Source organism: Neoarius graeffei, chromosome 14, assembly GCF_027579695.1.
Source record: "Neoarius graeffei isolate fNeoGra1 chromosome 14, fNeoGra1.pri, whole genome shotgun sequence".
Taxonomy (NCBI): domain Eukaryota; kingdom Metazoa; phylum Chordata; class Actinopteri; order Siluriformes; family Ariidae; genus Neoarius; species Neoarius graeffei.
In genome coordinates, this window is record NC_083582.1 from 65125271 (window position 1) to 65144753 (window position 19483).

At 40.7% G+C, this 19483-nt stretch overlaps 1 protein-coding gene across 1 annotated transcript; it reads right to left on the reverse strand.

Moving 5' to 3' along the window:
- Positions 1–866: 866 nt before the first annotated feature.
- Positions 867–19200, reverse strand: myoz1b (myozenin 1b). The gene is made up of 5 exons (XM_060938880.1): positions 19113–19200; positions 4969–5132; positions 4639–4720; positions 1222–1396; positions 867–1098 (listed from the first exon to the last, which is right to left on the reverse strand). The coding sequence occupies exons 1-5, from the start codon at positions 19198–19200 to the stop codon at positions 867–869; spliced, it is 741 nt and encodes a 246-aa protein (XP_060794863.1).
- Between the last annotated feature and the right edge of the window lie 283 nt (positions 19201–19483).

A 19483-nucleotide genomic window follows, 5' to 3' on the forward strand; every position in this document is an offset into this window, starting at 1 on the left:
TATAGAATTAATTTCCTTTTATTTATGTATTGAAAGATAATTCACGGTAATGAACACAAGGCTTCTGCCATGATTTTTTTTTTTGACATTTTTAAGCAAACTCATATTATGAAGTGGCTCCACTTAGTTATGTCTTGTTTTATTGACATCTCATTTCTACATTACCATACAATGTTGAAATGTATTGGCTTTTACCCTCATAGCTGCCAATATCCAAGAGATCTGGCAAATACATTACTGTGCTAAAGTCTTAGGCACCCTGTTTTTTTTTGTTTTTTTTATTCAGACTTTGTGCTATAAATTTCTATTTTATGACTTGCACATTATCGAGTCGGTACAAAAACATTTTAGAGTTCCAGATGTTTGTTTTCTAGCACAAAATTGAATGTTACAGAAAAAATGTTTGTATCTGAGCAGCATATTCCGTAAGAGCCCACTTTTCAGATTAAAAAAGAAAACATAATGAAGGCTACTGGGTTTTGGTGCAAAATTAAGAAGTAAGTGTGACCGTCAAAGTGTCCAGAAGAACTGTGGCTGGTTCTGCAAGATGCTCAGTCAAACCTACAGCTCATTTCCTTATCAAACTGCACTCATTGTACCTGAGACGACCTTTTTTTTTAAGCAAAGGGTCGTCTGACACCAAATATTGACTTTGTTTCATTTATTATGGCTTACTGCTTACTGTTTATAGTATTTTTTAATGTTGAAACATTTCATTTCATTATTTTTAAGCCATTTTTGGTCTCCAGCATTTCTTTACATGTGCCTAAGACATTACAGTACTGTATCTTTACCACTACAATAATGATTTAAGTTGACCTGAGCTAGATATACTGTAGCCTTCATGAATGAGCAGAACATGGTTCTCAGAAGTCTTCAGTCTCTTCTTCAAAGAGGACGGGCTCCAGAGTCAGAGGGACGCTGGGCTCTTCGCCGCATGCCCAGCCAATAGGAGTACGGTTGAAAGATGGTCGAGAGTTGATGTCACACTGGAACACTGAATGTGGCTTTGGCTCTTCAGACGCGACCTTGATCACAGGGATCTTGAAGGTCAGCAGGTCACATGCCTTGTCGAATCCTCCAAAAGGCAACGCTGTTCTATAAGGTGAAGTGCAGAAACTGGGTTATATTTAACTGTAATTAGAAACTAAACCACTCCTTGGGATTAGGTTATACGCAATCCTTCAACTTCCTGTTCGAAATTCAGAGTATAATATGTACCTATTGAAACTCTTGTACTGAGGCAGGTCCTTGTGCACATGAGGCCCTGGCGTTTGTGGCTTCAGGGTGGCTTTGAGCTCATCATCATTTTTCATAGCACGTTCCCATGGTGAGATATATGTTTTAACATTCTCACAGATCTTTGTCTCCTTCTCAGTCTCAGGTTCTACTTCATCTGTTAAAAATAATAAGTGAAAGTATCAAGTGACACGTTAAATTATTTCGTAACCATATAGGACCTACACTGTCAGACATAGGGGTACAGTAGGAGTCTATTTCTGTCCCCCAAGGTAAAATCTACACTAATGTACCTCCTGTGGGTCATTACTGGACTTCAAGGTATCTATGTGTCTCTTTTTAGGGCCAAAAAGGTACCCAGTCAGTATATAAAAGGTACAAATAAGTACCTTAGAGCAGGGGTTCTCAACCTTTTCTACTTTCAGGCCCACCTAGTCATACTTGTAATGAGTTGGGGCCCATTAAAAAAGATCCCCAATTATTTTGGCTCATCTATTCTATTAGAACCTAATAATCTATTGTAAAGTGTATTAATGGGATGCAACATCACTCCCTGTTACAGATGGGAGCCCAGGAATTAAATAAATGCAATAAAAACAAACTGTTATTAATTGTAGGTATTGTATTTAAAATTGTATGGATGTACCAGAAGCCAAACCATGCATGCAGGGCATTCTCAGTCAAAAGGGATTAATGATCCAAAAGTGGAGTCTGGTCCATTAACACAAGAACTTATTGCCATGTTTGTGTTCAGCAAACAAGCAAGTTATTAAAACCAAGAAGTACACTCAAAAGAAGTGGATATAGAAACCACTCAATGGGATTAGATCCTTACACACTAACAAAGAAGGATTTTTCCTACGAGTCGGAAAATTATCCATCCGTTGAGTTCCCCGAGATCTCAAACTACAGTTAGGTCCATAAATATTTGGACAGAGACAACATTTTTCTAATTTTGGTTCTGTACATTACCACAATGAATTTTGAACAAAACAATTCAGATGCAGATGAAGTTCAGACGTTCAGCTTTAATTCAGTGGGTTGAACAAAATGATTGCATAAAAATGTGAGGAACTAAAACATTTTTTAAACACAATCCCTTCATTTCAGGGGCTCAAAAGTAATTGGACAAATTAAATAATTGTAAATAAAATGTTCATTTCTAATACTTGGTTGAAAACCCTTTGTTGGCAATGACTGCCTGAAGTCTTGAACTCATGGACATCACCAGACGCTGTGTTTCCTCCTTTTTAATGCTCTGCCAGGCATTTACTGCAGCGGTTTTCAGTTGCTGTTTGTTTGTGGGCCTTTCTGTCTGAAGTTTAGACTTTAACAAGTGAAATGCATGCTCAATTGGGTTGAGATCAGGTGACTGACTTGGCCATTCAAGAATATTCCACTTCTTTGCTTTAATAAACTCCTGGGTTGCTTTGGCTTTATGTTTTGGGTCATTGTCCATCTGTATTATGAAACGCCGACCAATCAGTTTGGCTGCATTTGGCTGGATTTGAGCACACAGTATGTCTCTGAATACCTCAGAATTCATCCGGCTGCTTCTGTCCTGTGTCACATCATCAGTAAACACTAGTGACCCAGTGCCACTGGCAGCCATGCATGCCCAAGCCATCACACTGCCTCCGCCGTGTTTTACAGATGATGTGGTATGCTTTGGATCATGAGCTGTACCACGCCTTCACCATACTTTTTTCTTTCCATCATTCTGGTAGAGGTTGATCTTGGTTTCATCTGTCCAAAGAATGTTCTTGCAGAACTGTGCTGGCTTTTTTAGATGTTTTTTAGCAAAGTCCAATCTAGCCTTTTTATTCTTGAGGCTTATGAGTGGCTTGCACCGTGCAGTGAACCCTCTGTATTTACTTTCATGCAGTCTTCTCTTTATGGTAGATTTGGATATTGATACACCTACCTCCTGGAGAGTGTTGTTCACTTGGTTGGCTGTTGTGAAGGGGTTTCTCTTCACCATGGAAATTATTCTGCGATCATCCACCACTGTTGTCTTCTGTGAGCGTCCAGGTCTTTTTGCATTGATGAGTTCACCAGTGCTTTCTTTCTTTCTCAGGATGTACCAAACTGTAGATTTTGCCACTCCTAATATTGTAGCAATTTCTCAGATGGGTTTTTTCTGTTTTCGCAGCTTAAGGATGGCTTGTTTCACCTGCATGGAGAGCTCCTTTGTTTTCTTCACAGCAAAATCTTCCAAATGCAAGCACAACACCTCAAATAAACTCCAGGCCCTTTATCTGCTTAATTGAGAATGACATAACGAAGGAATTGCCCACACCTGCCCATGAAATAGCCTTTGAGTCAATTGTCCAATTACTTTTGGTCCCTTTAAAAACAGGGTGGCACATGTTAAGGAGCTGAAACTCCTAAACCTTTCATCCAATTTTAATGTGGATACCCTCAAATGAAAGCTGAAAGTCTGGACTTTATGTCCATGTCCATTATATAACTATAACTTGAATATGTTTCAGTAAACAGGTAAAAAAACAAAACTTGTGTCCAAATATATATGGACCTAACTGTACCTGGTGCTGCAGACATCGTTCTACATGGACACACAGATGAAAACCTGGAAGAGCATGGAGGCATACAACTTTTTATATGTAGCTGGGTTAAAGATCTGGGGATCAGGACACTACAAGATAGACGGCAGTAGACGGATCTAAGTGCAGGAAGAGTATTTATTAGCAGATGTGATAGTTACAAAAACAACACAAACGAAAGCAAAACAGAAAGTAGAATCATAAAGCAGAGTATTTAAACAGTGTTATAAACATGGCTAGAAACAAACGTGACAGTGAGAATGATAATGCTTCGCAAAGCTTCTGTGAAAACAGCTTCCGTATCTGTGCATGCTGATGTGCGCTCAAATCAGTATCAGGTGTTTCCCATACTGACTGGGTCTCAAGTGCACGCACAACGCACTCCGTGAGCGTGCACGGCTGCTTGAACCGCACCAGACTCAAGCGCGCAAAGGCGCAACAGTCAAGTGTTCACCTGCTGTGTGACCACAACTTTTAGCTCACGTGTATATCGCCACGTGATGCGCACCACCAAAATGCATCATGTTCATCGTGAAGCATCGCGAGCTGTAGTGTGACCATAGATTAATGAGGCGGATGTGACGTCGGATGCAACCCAGCAATTGTACCCTACTACGAGTAAAAGTTAGCTTCAACTTGAAAAAAAAATTTCACGGCCCACTAGATGGCGCTTCAGCCCAGTGGTTGAGAAACACTGCCTTAGAGGGTACTGCCACAACGACAACCCGTTGTGTCCCTAAAGGTACAATGATATACTTTGTTTTCTGAGAGTGTACCTGTTATTATCTCATTCATAACCTGTGCCATAAATTCACTGGAAGGGCATGTAGTTTACCTTTTGGTGGTTCTGGTTTGGGGAGGGTCTGGGGTGGGGTCTTTTCACAGTTTACAGAAGGTGCCAGGTTCTGGAGGTTTTGCTGGAAAATGGTAAGGAAAGAAAAAAGCTAATTAGTATGTCATAACAGACTGAAACAGAGTTTTAATGAGGATTATAGTAATTGCATGAAAGGCAAGGTGGCCCTTTCAGCATGAGTGATTCAAACACAATTATATGTGTGATACTCCGGATGAGTTAATTTTCTCCATTTTACAGGACATACTGTACATTCAATCTTTTGTTTGTAACTCTGCCCTACAGAGTCTCTGTTCTCTTGAGCAGGCTTACCGGGTTCTCAGCACTCATGATGAACTTATCCACTCTCTGCTGCCTCATTCTGAACATCTTTGAGCCTTTGCCTTTCATCAGAGACAGCTCCTCCAGCATCACTTCCTTAGGCGTCTTAATCTTAGTCCCGAGGTCAAGCTGGGTGATATCTTTTTCCTCTTCCTCTGGGAATGTTTTGAAAAAAAAAAAGATTTTTTCACTGTCTGTTTTTGCTTCAGCCGCCATTTAAAGCAGAAAATAAATCAGTTCCTTTGGGGCTTTTAGCTTGAAGGCTGTCACTGAGAACACCCTGATGGGTGAATAGCTGCTGAATCGGACCAAAGCCCAGACTGCACATGATGTCCAGCAGTGTGTGTAAGAACACACAATAATTCACAAAGGCCTTTAAAGCTCAGAAGTGCTTAACGTGAAAGATATATTTCTTTTTATTTTGCAATAAAAGGATCTGATCCATTTTACAGGACCAAAGGTGCACTACCGTGTCATCAAGCAGCACAATTTATTCATTCTCCTGTGTGAAATCAGCAATAAACCCTGGAGTCATGCCAGAGCTGATGCCGAAGAGAAGGATGCTATGCTGAGTGCTGCATAAAACATGACTTTAAATGTGATTTAGCTGTGCAAGCTCACACAAGGGAACATATACTGCTTTGTAATTTTTACAAATAAAAAGTTACAGTGGAATATTAACTGTGTTAGAAACAATGCCAGAACAAATTGAAAGGTGTTTCACAAGCTCAGGGTAGGTGTCTCTGGCTTTAGGCTATGCCATTTTTAAAACAGGACCACTGCTATATAAACCCACTATATAAAACCACAAATGGCTTGCTGTCAAAAACGGCTGATGCTTTAGGTTGCATGGACAGCTGCCTAGGCTCCTAGCCTGGCCCTTGTGTGGATTTTTTTTTTATTGGTATCTTTTTATTATTACCTTTATCGTCACTGTCCCCATGTTACTCTGTCCAAGTTTAACCGCAATGCTTCTGTGGATCTGGTTCTGGACTAGCAAGCATAGCTTAACTAGCTATCTAGTGCCCCAGATAGCTAGGTAAAGTATGTATTTTGATGCTTGATAGCTTGGTACTGTTTATACACAGAAGAGCATCTTGACTCACAGAAGTGTGGTATAACAATGGATGGTCAAATTTGATACCCTAATATTCTTTTGTGGAGTCTTTAGCTTAGCTGGAGATGATGTTGTATCTTCCCTGTTGAAAAATCCAGCTCATTCTGACCAGTTACCAGTTGCTAAAACACAGGCTAAGTCAAGCTGGTAGATGGAAACAGTTTCTGAATTAATGCTAATGCTACATCATGGCCCGCGAGTTAGCCGAGTGGTTAGTGTGTCCGCCTCTCTACTGGGAGACCGCGAGTTCTACTCGTGATCGGGTCATACCAAAGGCCATCATAAAAATGGTACCTACTACTGTCTGGCAAGGCACGCTGCAATACAGATGTGAGTGGGGAAGTCGAACTCTCGCGGTTACCAGAGGACCAGCCCCGCACTGTAACCTGAGCTGTATAGACGAGAGGCCGAGGGCTATAGAAATGGAGATCAGCACTGCACCCATATGCCTTAGGCCAAGTTTACATTAGACCGTATCTGTCTCGTTTTCTTCGCGGATGCACTGTCCATTTACATTAAAACGCCTGGAAACGCCGGGAAACGGGAATCCGCCAGGGTCCACGTATTCAATCCAGATCGTGTCTGGTCCGGTGCTGTGTAAACATTGAGAATACGCGGATACGCTGTGCTGAGCTCTAGCTGGCGTCGTCATTGGACAATGTCACTGTGACATCCACCTTCCTGATTCGCTGGCGTTGGTCATGTGACGCGACTGCTGAAAAACGGCGTGGACTTCCGCCTTGTATCACCTTTCATTAAAGAGTATAAAAGTATGAAAATACTGCAAATACTGATGCAAATACTGCCCATTGTGTAGTTATGATTGTCTTTAGGCAATCATAACTTCCACTTGCAAGTGGTAAGTGACACGCATGCCCGACATGCACTGAGATCACACACACAGCGGCTCAGTCCCGAATCACTGCTCGTGCGCTCCACTCGCGCGCTCTGTGAGCTGCGCAGGGCCGGAGTGCGCACCCTCCAGAGGGCACTCGCTGTTCAGGGCGGAGTGATTTGGAGCGCAGGATGCCTGCGGAGCCGAGCGTATCCGTGTATTGGTGTTGCTGTGTGCACGCGAATCGTGTATTGGTGTTGCTGTGTACACACTAATCGTTTTAAAAACGTTAATCTGATGATCCGCTGATACGGTCTAATGTAAACCCCACCATAAAGAGTTGGTTAGTACTGGGACAGGAGACTGCCTGGGAAGACCAGATTCTGGCATGAGAGGGACTTGACTTTTTGACTACATCATGGAAAGGTTTTTGTTTTTTTGTTTTAAATAAGAAAATAACACAGCAGTGAGGCACTGAAAGAAAGAAAGCAAGCACAACTTTATTCATCACACACTTGTGAAATTTCCTCTCTGCATTTAACCCATCTGAAGCAGTGAACACACACACACCCAGAGCAGCCATGCTAACAGTGCTCAGGGAGCAGTTGGGAGTTCAGTGCCTCACTCGAGGGCACCTCAGCCCAAGGCCATCCCACATTAACCTAACCACATGTCTTTGGATTGTGGGGGAAACCAGAGCACCCAGAGGAAACCCACGCAGACACAGGGAGAACATGCAAACTCCACACAGAAAGGCCCTTGCTGGCCGCTGGGTTCAAACCCAGAACCTTCTTTCTGTGAGGTGACCGTACTAACCACTACACCACCGTGCCGCCCAACTGCTGCCTCACAGTAAGAATGTTCTGGGTTCAAACCTGCTGGCCGACTGGGGCCTTTCTGTGTGCTTTGGTGTTTGCATGGGTTTCCTCTGGGTGTTCTGGTTTCCTCCCACAGTCCAAAGACATGCACTAGGTCAACTAGTTACTCTAAATCTGTTATCACCCAAATGAGGATGGGTTCCTTTTTGAGTCTGGTTGCTCTGAAGGTTTCTTCCTCATGTTGTCTTGGGAGGGGGGGGTTTCCTTGCCACAGTCACCTCAGGCTTGCTCATTGGGTAGCACAGTGGTGTAGTGGTTAGCACTGTCGCCTCACAGCAAGAAGGTTCTGGGTTCAAGCCCAGCGGCCGACTGGGGCCTTTCCGTGCGGATCATGTTCTCCCTGTGTCTGCGTGGGTTCCCTCCGGGTGCTTCGGTTTTCCCCACAGTCCAAAGACATGCAGGTTAGGTTAATTGGTGGCTCTAAATTGACCGTAGGTGTGAATGTGAGTGTGAATGGTTGTTTGTCTCTGTGTTAGCCCTGCAATGATCTGGCAACTTGCCCAGGGTGTACCCCACCTCTCGCCCATAGTCAGCTGGGATAGGCTCCAGCTTGCCTGCAATCCTGTAGAACAGGATAAGTGGCTACAGATAATGGATGGATGTTTAAAATTGATATTTTTCCGTAAAGCTGCTTTGCGACAATGTCTATTGTTAAAAGCGCAACACAAATACACTTGACTTGACTTAAATTGCCCATAGGTGTGAATGTGAGTGTGAATAGCTGTCTGTCTGTCTATCTGTACCCTGCCTCTCACTTGAAGTCAGCTAGGATTGGCTCCAGCTCCCTGTGTCCCTCAGTGGATAAGCGGTACACATCATGAATGTATGAATGACTTTCGGCAGCTGGTAGCTGATCAGATCAAACTAAATCTTCCAGCAGTCTGGCATGCTAATATCCAGACTAGTCATGCTAAAGTAACTGTGCATCCATAAAGTACAGTAACTGGCTTGCACTCAAGTCTCCATCAAGGAACAGTTGATCCCACCAACAAAACAGACTTCATGTTAAAACTATAATGCATTTCCTGGTTACACAGTTACATTTTTTGACCATATAGCACACAGTTATAGAAGCCAGTCATCTATAGTCTGTTATCACCCAGATGAGGATGGGTTCCCTTTTGAGACTGGTTCCTCTCAAGGTTTCTTCGTCATGTCGTCTCAGGGAGTTTTTCCTTGCAATCGTTGCCTCAGCTTTCCTCATTAGAGATAAATGTATAAATTGATACATGTAAAATCTATATTCAGACTTTATATATTTCTGTTAAGCTGCTTTGTGACAATGTTCATTGTTAAATAAAACTGAACTGAATTGAACTGCATTGTACTTCAGTAATAATAGCGGATATGGTATAAAAATTGAACGTAGTTAACAGCATTTCCAGAGAAATAGGATGTTCATCAGCTGTGCAGGGAAACTACAGTACTTCTGAGGCTGTATGAAGAGTCCTGGTTTCAGAGTAGTTGCATGCACTTTAGGTTAAAGTAACTTTACCCTGTAGCTTGTTTAAAAATTGTGAGAGGAAAAAAAACCCTTTTCCTTGTCTGTAGCCCACAGATCCTGTGGTCGACAGTGCTTAACTGGTTGAAATGGGTTCATGCATCATATACAGCATCGACCGAACATCCTGAGTAAGTGTAAAGAGAAGAAGAGCAATAAAGGGAATGTGTAGGGTTTAAAGAGCCGAGGCAATGTGAGGGAAATGGTGCTAGAAGTCCTAGAACACCAGCTCATGTCCAGCCCTATCTCAGTGGCAAAGGTGGACAGTAACGAAGTACATTAACTTGATTACTGTACTTAAGTACACTTTTTGAGTATCTGTACTTTACTTGAGTCTTTTTTTTTTTTTGAAACTTATGACTTTAACTTCACTACATTTGAAAGGCAAATATCGTACTTTTTACTCCACTACATTTCTATCAAGGTCCTCATTACTATGAAGCAGCTTTGAAAGTGGATGTTTTTTTCTTTTCTTTTCTAAAATGTGATTGATTTTTTCGCAGCTGACATTGAGACAGAATATCAATAATCACTAGGGTCACGTCACATCCATAGACTGTATAAAATCAAGATCAATGATTTCTCAGCAGCATTATTTAACACGATCAGTTGGTGGCAGAATGGAAGGAGATGGTTCTTCTGGGGAATGCATGCACCCATGGCCATACCTAGAACCCATGTTTCAGTTTTCTGAAAGGAATAAAGATTTGTTTCGTTTTAAATGTTTGCTTTGTTTGCCAAAAACGAACCACATCACAGTCTACAAAAACTAGTCGTCTGACCTGCGGAAGCATACTGAGGTATATAAATGTTTTATTCCAAGAGAAAGCTTACAACAAAGTTGTGTGTGCTTTTAGAGCTAGCGATAATGTTACAATAGCTATGCAGTCTGGTTAGTCAAATGACTTTCTATGGATTTTCCCGCCAACTTGCCATAGCCTTGTCCACGGCTAATGTTAACACATAGCTAGTTAACTTGGACACTGTTAGTTAGCATGTAAAAACGGAGTTACGCTAACATGAATAGCATTAACTCATCGGAAGTCTCATCTCATCTCATTATCTCTAGCTGCTTTATCCTGTTCTACAGGGTCGCAGGCAAGCTGGAGCCTATCCCAGCTGACTATGGGCAAAAGGCGGGGTACACCCTGGACAAGTTGCCAGGTCATCACAGGGCTGACACATAGACACAGACAACCATTCACACTCACATTCACACCTACGCTCAATTTAGAGTCACCAGTTAACCTAACCTGCATGTCTTTGGACTGTGGGGGAAACCGGAGCACCCGGAGGAAACCCACGCGGACACTGGGAGAACATGCAAACTCCGCACAGAAAGGCCCTCGCCAGCCACGGGGCTCGAACCCGGACCTTCTTGCTGTGAGGCGACAGCACTAACCACTACACCACTGTGCCACCCCTCATCGGAAGTCCTTTCAGAAATATGTTTTAGCATAATCTTGCCAAATAAACAGAATGTAGAAATCTTTCTTTTCTAGTAGCGTTAGCTACCCAGTATGATTTTGAGTTTGAAAAGTTTGCTAGCATGTCAGGTGGTGCTTCACTAACTAGCTAGCTTAATGTTAAACCACCATGATGGCACAGCATGCGTTCATTTTGTGAATTCACATTTCTGTCTTTGGTAACGGCATTAGGTTTTGTAAGTGCTGCGGCAATAATAGAACAATGCGTTGACAGAAAATGTACTTTTAATACTTAAGTATTTTTAAAAGCAAGTACTTCAGTACTTTAACTTAAGTAAAAATTTGACTGGACAACTTTCATTTGTATCGGAGTAATATTTGACCAGTGGGATCTGTACTTTGACTAATGAAATTGGGTACTTTGTCCACCTCTGCTCAGTGGCACTGATTTGTCAGATAATTTAGATGGGTACGAAAGAAGAGCTGTTTGTCCTGACATTACAGGAGCCATGGTGTCCTGTAAACAGGACAACAACTCATTATGAGTGCTGAGTCCAGCTGATGAAGTGGACACATCCGATAGCATTAATCAACCTCCAGACACTCAACCTCACACACAGAATTGCCCATTAGAGGGCAAGAGTGAACATCTCCTTCCATATCTCTCTGTAACACACACACACACACACACACACACACACACACACACACACACAGGACAACATCTCTGAGATAATTTTCTCGAATTTCTTTTTTAAAAGAACCAGAGGACAAAGCTCATTTTAGATCAACTCCTCATTTTTTCATTCAGACTACACTCACATTATTACTTGTGTCCAATTATTGAAATACTGTATGATGAATTATTTATAGACCTTTCAAGATGCAGTAACATTTTACCTACTTTAGGAAGAAAATCAGCATTATTTTGGATCAATATATTTAAAATGTGATGCCACTCCACTGAGTGATTATTCCAGTCCCCTATATGTACTATGACAATTATGTTGCACTGATTATGCTGCAGATTGACAGAACATATGTTTGAATTTGCAAATGGACACTTTACATCCAAACAATTAGCTGTGCTCTGAATAGGGCTGCTCGATATTGGAAAAAATCAATATCACGATTTTTTCAGTAAATATCGATATCGCGATTTTTAAAACGATATTTATACACCTTTTTTTAAAGCCCTGATCATCAACACCTGAGGCACCGGGCCACATTTTTATAGTACAGGCCTCATAGGCTACCTGTCAACCCTTCCCGTTGTACCCTGAAACGCCTTTTACTTAAACTATTTACTGTGCAAGCGCGTACTTTGCATAGGTCCTATAGCCTGCACAAGGCTCACGTTCTCCTCACTCAACATTTCCGATCACAGAGGATGGAGCCAGCGCTGGTATTACCAGTGATTACTGCATAACGTCCACACTGGCTCGTAGCCAGCCAAGGATAAAATCTCTCTCTCACACACACACACACACTACAACGTAAGCTTGTGTGTTGTTAAGACACCAACATTAAACACGCACAATATAGAGACAAGTCCTTAAGAATTAACATACATGAAAATAGGCTTCTCTTCCTTCATCTTCCAAATGTGGACTCCACTATCTTTTCGGCATGTCAGCATTGAAATACCATTTGCAGAGATATTTCACTCGCCATTAAGAAAAGTAAAAGCAACACATGATTAGGGCTACATGATTAGCAGGGGGACACCGTTTTAAGCGCACGGAATTTTAAAAACAATGTAATTACATCTGAGTCCGTCTACATCGCGCAATAAACCCGTCCTTAGCAGAACCTACTTCAAAGCATGATGCTAGCTGCAGATGCACAAGTCAAAATCAAATGAACCCAACATGCCGCGGCGGGCAACATTAATAACCAAATTGCCTTACCTTAAAACGCTGCCTTGACCACAGGACGACTCGCAATTATTCCACTTAAATCCACACGGTTTAACACATCTAACACAACTAGCAAGCTGGATATGTGCTAATATTGTTGTGCTTGTTTTCTTCCGTAGATGCCATTTTTACATTACCCAGTCCCACATCCAAAAATATGACGTAAATATATGTTAATTGTATTATTATAACTATTAGCAAGCAAATCAAACAACATATTAAGAAATCAATATATCAAATCACCCGACACGTATGAAAACAGAAGAACTGATTTTTTACTGTTGCGGAGATATCGCGGGAGTAGAATGGATGACGTATGCAAGGCTACGGTGTGCCTTAGGGGACAGAAGGGTTCGTTTTACCTTACTGTCACGTCAATGTTATTGTTGTTTTATTGCCATTGTAGAAATATTGTGCACGTCCCTTTCGACAAATGACAAAAAATCGTTTCATATCGATATTATGAATTTTGATATCGTTTGACACCAATATCGATATCGTGATAAAAATACGATATATTGCACAGCTGTAGCTCTGAACAAGAAATTATGAACATGGTGCCTGTTTTCCTGCAAATAAATACTCCTGGGGAAAAAAGCAGAGCAAAAATAATCTCACGCTTTTTAAAGGTGCAATGTGTAAGAATTAAAATAAATAAATAAATAAAATAGGGGGGTGGTATATCACCAGAAAGTTTTGGGGTGTCCACCCCTATTGTCAGAAACAAGGAAATGCACAGTTGGTCCTCCCCTTCACTCCAAACAGCAGCAGCACCACTCTCATACCTGTAGAAGTATCACTCACTGAATATAATGTAAAGCTATTTTTTTAATTGAACCACTACTAGGCAGACTTGTAGTACTCGAGTCCAGGACTCGTGCCCTAATTTTAAGGACTCGTGACTTGACTTGGGCATGAGCACTGATGACTTGGACTCGTGCATTCATTAATTGCATTTGGACTCGTAAATTGGAGACGAGGACTCAGATTTTTTCTTTATTTTTTGTAATATGCCATAATAATTTGGCATAAGATATTTATATCTACATTAATTTTTACACTAATTTCGTGCAAGAGAATGCACATTCACCTGTTCATACATCATGTTCAGGAGCAAACTAACGTTATTGGCGCTAAAATGCCTGGAGAGAACGCCCCTAGGATTGTCTGCTTTGCTTATACAGACTTCTCGTGCAGTGGGAAAAAATGCACTGCTACCGGTATGTGTTCCATATGTAGAAGAATTATCGAGGAGATGACGGGGACAACCTCGAACTTCAATTGTCGTTTCGCAAGACTCCACCCAGAGAAGGAAGTGACATGCTGTGTTCATTGCTCTGTTGATAGCGGGGCTTGCTGACTGATGAACTAGCTAGTGTTAACCCTTTCTCATGTTATTTGCCCTGTTGATAGTGGGCGCGGCTTGCTGAGCGATGAACAAGCTTTCTATCTGTAGCCTATTAACTAAAATGGTGCAGTCAAGCAGTAACGTTAGTCCAACACAGTAGCAGAGACTCTTTCACATAAAGGCAGCAACAGCCACCGTCAAATGGTCCGGTTGGAGTCTTGTTCTCGGATTCGACTCCGATCAATCGTGGACTTGACTCGGACTCAACTTGAAATTTTCTTTAATGACTTGGACTTGACTCGGACTTGAGCACTGGACTCGAGACTGGACTCAGACTCGAGGTTTAGTGACTCGACTACAACATTGCTTCTAGGTTCTTACAGTCTAATTTTACAGTCATCAGTTATTTAAAAAAAGCCAACTGCTAACTATGAATGAATGAATGAATGAATTTTGAATGAATGAATGAATTTATTTTTATTTCGAACATATATAAAAAAATGTATGTAACTATTTGTACATACAAAAGAAAGAAAATGAGAAATTAACAAAAAATAAATAAAATAACATAAAGAGCTAAGACATTACAAAACACCGCACATTGTTCGAAAATGGAGTGGGAAGAAGTACAATTCTTTTTTAATTTCCCACCCCTTTTTAACTACCCCGAAATCCAAACTACATTAATACACCTATAAAAATATATACCATATATACACTTCATGAATATCTATATAATTACAAAAATAAATATATGCCACATACCATATATATACACTTCACAAATATCTATATAAATATTTAATTACAAAAATAAATATATACTACATACCATATATACACATCATAAATATCTATATATAATTACAAATATATATATATATATATATATATATATATATATATATATATATATATATATATATATATATATATATACCATATATACACATCATAAATATCTATATTAATATATAATTACAAAAATAAATATCTACTACATACCTATCCCTGTAAATATGAATATATAAACTATCCCCATAAATAAATATATACCATATATACCATATACTAAGTTAGTTCTAATATAACAATCATCCCTATTCTATTTATCCCTCATCATCCTCCGTTAACATACTTCCTCTTCTATATACTTGTTTAAAAATATTTTTGTACCTTTTTTTAAACAGATTTATATTTGCACTTTGTTTTATTTCTGTCTCTAGTCTGTTTAAAGTCACCCCACAGCTCGATACGCACATGCTTTTCTAACTAACAGCAGGGTAAGAATACACAAAATTCGACCAAACTGCAGGAACTCTTAGGCCCTGTCCACACGGCAACGGATTCAGGTGACTCCGATACAATTGCTTATCGTTTAGGCCTGGCGTCCACACGGCACCGGCGTTTTGGGTGCCCAAAACGCAATCTTTTTGAGAACGGGTTCCAGAGTGGAAAGATCTGGCAACGTTGCCGTTGTGAAGTCGTCTGGATGAGTAGAACGGATTTGTTTACAATGACGTCACAACCACATGACTGTCAGTGCTTCACGCTGGGTAGAAGTGTAACGAACTCGATGCGAGTTGTCAACAAATCCTATAACTTGGTTCATGAAATGCGCTTACAAAATATTTTCACTGTGAATATTTATTGTGTAATGGTGCAAAGTGAGAGAGAGAGAGAGAGAGAGAGAGAGAGAGAGAGAGAGAGAGAGACTCTGCCCTTAGGGCAGAGTCAATCCCGCCAGCAAAAATAGGGAAAAAAAGGAGCGATCTCACCTCTTCAGATGTTGGTTTACAGTAAGTCCTACAATACATTCCTCAAAAAGGGCGTAGAAGAGCAAATTAATCCATCAACGTGTAGCATTCAATTTATTCCGGACCATTAAAGACGCCGCCTTCCGTGTAGAATCATACGTCATCCTCGCCGCCATATTGGATAGGTCAAATCGGAGAATAAAGATTCATGTGCTGCGTTTAACTGTACCAACAGGTTTACCGTCCAAACGAGATCACATGGGATTACCTTTCACAGGTGAGAAACAACAAATTAATCCATCAACGTGTAGTATTCAATTTATTCCGGACCATTAAAGACGCCGCCTTCCGCGTAGAATCATACGTCATCCTCGCCGCCATATTGGATAGGTCAAAGCGGAGAATAAAGATTAGCTGCGTTTAACTGTACCGTCCAAACGGGATCACATGGGATTACCTTTCACAGGTGAGACTGGAAAAATACTTTTCATTGTATTTAGTCATTATAATGTAATTTTACGAACAGATTTTCCTGACTTTGTGGCTAATATGAAGTCTCGCGCATAATAGTTTATGCGCATGCGTCCTTACTTCTTCTATTTTTCTGGTGTCTCCGAAGGGACCGTCTTACAGTGCCCCTAGAGGTGTGGCATATGTATTGCATCGTTTTCAGCAAGCGTTGCGTTGCCATATGGACCTGATATTTTACTGATCGTTGCCCATTTGGACGCGATATATTTTTAAATAACATCTCGTTGCCGTTGTCGTGTGGATGTAGCCTAAGATAACACTGCTATCTTATCATCTTAACGTGTGCCATCAGCCTATAGTTTACATTTCAGCTTGCTGAGTGCAGTTTTTAGCAAGAAAACAGCCACAGCAACTTACACATCAGTAGTGCACATCCCTTTTTCTCAGTTGAATTGCTTAGAAAGTCTTCATGACAGCAAAGGAGATCACATATCACATGAAATGGCACAACTTGACCTTTGCAAATAGACACTTTGCATCCAAACAATTAGCTGTGGTCTGAACAAGAAATTATGCTCGATGCATGTATGCGCGACAAAGTATTGGTAAGAAAACATATTTCAAATTTATGTAAAATTTAATCGTAGTTACAATCTTCGTTCAGCTCTGCGTCCATCTCCACACCCATTACTCTTGTTTGAATAACTCATGAACTCGTCATTGCATAGATATTAACCATGTACAGTGGTGCTTGAAAGTTTGTGAACCCTTTAGAATTTTCTATATTTCTGCATAAATATGACCTAAAACATCATCAGATTTTCACACAAGTCCTAAAAGTAGATAAAGAGAACCCAGTTAAACAAATGAGACAAAAATATTATACTTGGTCATTTATGAGTGGCAAAAGTATGTGAACCTTTGCTTTCAGTATCTGGTGTGACCCCCTTGTGCAGCAATAACTACAATTAAACGTTCCCAGTAACTGTTGATCAGTCCTGCACACCGGCAGAACAGCTTCAACTCTGGGATGTTGGTGGGTTTCCTCACATGAACTGCTCGCTTCAGGTCCTTCCACAACATTTCGATTGGATTAAGGTCAGGACTTTAACTTGGCCATTCCAAAACATTAACTTTATTCTTCTTTAACCATTCTTTGGTAGAATGACTTGTGTGCTTAGGATCGTTGTCTTGCTGCATGACCCACCTTCTCTTGAGATTCAGTTCATGGACAGATGTCCTGACATTTTCCTTTAGAATTTGCTGGTATAATTCAGAATTTGTTGTTCCATCAATGATGGCAAGCTGTCCTGGCCCAGATGCAGCAAAACAGGCCCAAACATGATACTACCACCACCATGTTTCACATTATGGAATAAGGTTCTTATGCTGGAATGCAGTGTTTTCCTTTCTCCAAACATAATGCTTTTTATTTAAACCAAAAAGTTCTATTTTTGTCTCATCTGTCCACAAAACATTTTTCCAATTGCCTTCTGGCTTGTCCACATGATCTTTAGCAAACTGCAGACGAACAGCAATGTTCTTTTTGGAGAGCAGTGGCTTTCTCCTTGCAACCCTGCCATGCACACCATTGTTGTTCAGTGTTCTCCTGATGGTGGACTCATGAACATTAACATTAGCCAATGTGAGCAAGGCCTTCAATTGCTTAGAAGTTACCCTGGGGTCCTTTGTGACCTCGCCAACTATTACCGTACATGCCTTGCCCTTGGAGTGATCTTTGTTGGTCGACCACTCCTGGTCTTCAATGGTCTTGAATTTCCTCCATTTGTACACAATCTGTCTGACTGTGGATTGGTGGAGTCCAAACTCTTTAGAGATGGTTTTGTAACCTTTTCCAGCCTGATGAGCATCAACAGCGATTTTTCTGTGGTCCTCAGAAATCTCCTTTGTTCATGCCATGATACACTTCCACAAACATGTGTTGTGAAGATCAGACTTTGATAGATCCCTGTTCTTTAAATAAAACAGGGTGCCCACTCACACCTGATTGTCATCCCATTGATTGAAAACACCTGACTCTAATTTCACCTCCAAATTAACTGCTAATCCTAGAGGTTCACATACTTTTGCCACTCACAGATATGTAATATTAAATCAATTTCCTCAATAAATAAATGACCAAGTATAATATTTTTGTCTCATTTGTTTAACTGGGCTCTCTTTATCTACTTTTAGGACTTTGGGGGAAATCTGATGATGTTTTAGGTCATATTTATGCAGAAATATAGACAATTCTAAAGGGTTCACAAACTTTCAAGCACCATTATATCCATATGGTCTATACCATATGGACCCATATGGTCCAATCCCACAGAAAAGCCACTGTAGCACAAACTGCTGAACAAAGTTCATGCTGATACCTTTCTGTTTTAGCCAGCATTCAGTTTTTTTTTCGCAGTTTGTGCTACAGTAGCTCTTCTGTGGGATTGGACCATATGGGCTAGCCTTCGTGTCCCATGAGAATCAGTGAGCCTTCAACACCCATGACCCTGTCCCTGGTTCACTGGTTGTCCTTCTTTGGACCACTTTTGGTAGGTACTAACCAATGCATACCAGGAACACACCACAAGATGTGTCATTTTGGAGATGCTCAGACCCAGTTATCTAGCCATCACAATTTGGCCCTTGCAAAGTTGCTCAGATCCTTACACTTGGCCATTTTTCCTGCTTCCAACACATCAACTTCTTCAAGAACTGACTGTTCTGTTGCTACCTAATATATCCCACCCTTTAACATGTGCCATTGTAATGAGATAATCAATGTAATTCACTAAACCTGTCAGTGGTTTTAATTTTATGGTTGATGTAAGTAAGTATGTGCATAAAACATACATTAAAATGTACAGATAAAGTATACTCACCATTTTGTGTGATGTTGGAGAGATCAGTAATGATTTTAGAGGGCTTTTTCTTCATATTGGGAGGAGCCGGAGTTCCTGAGAGGGGCATCTCTACAGCCTGTCATGGGAAGAGCAGAACACTGTCATACTGCCATCAATGTTGATTTCATTGAAACTGCTGTCACCAGTGTTCGTAGTTATACAATCTATTATTTAAGCTTATTGATCTACATATATATATTTATTATGTATTGTATTCTTTTTATATAACAAGCAGCAATGTTTGTTTGTTTGTCTTGAGCTAACGTCACCATTTCTCGACAGATTATCACCAAATTTGGCAAGTAGGTCCAGGGATGACCCGGAATTTTGCAGATATGAGCAAAATTCAT

Bases quoted from the DNA above. Each gene is read 5' to 3' on its own strand.
- myoz1b (XM_060938880.1), bottom strand. From the start codon at position 19,200: ATGCCCCTCTCAGGAACTCCGGCTCCTCCCAATATGAAGAAAAAGCCC. The intron at 1,397-4,638 runs GTAAACTACATG...TATTTTTAACAG, and splicing joins CAAACCAGAACCACCAAAAG to ATGAAGTAGAACCTGAGACT. The intron at 1,099-1,221 runs GTACATATTATA...TTCACCTTATAG, and splicing joins CAGTACAAGAGTTTCAATAG to AACAGCGTTGCCTTTTGGAG.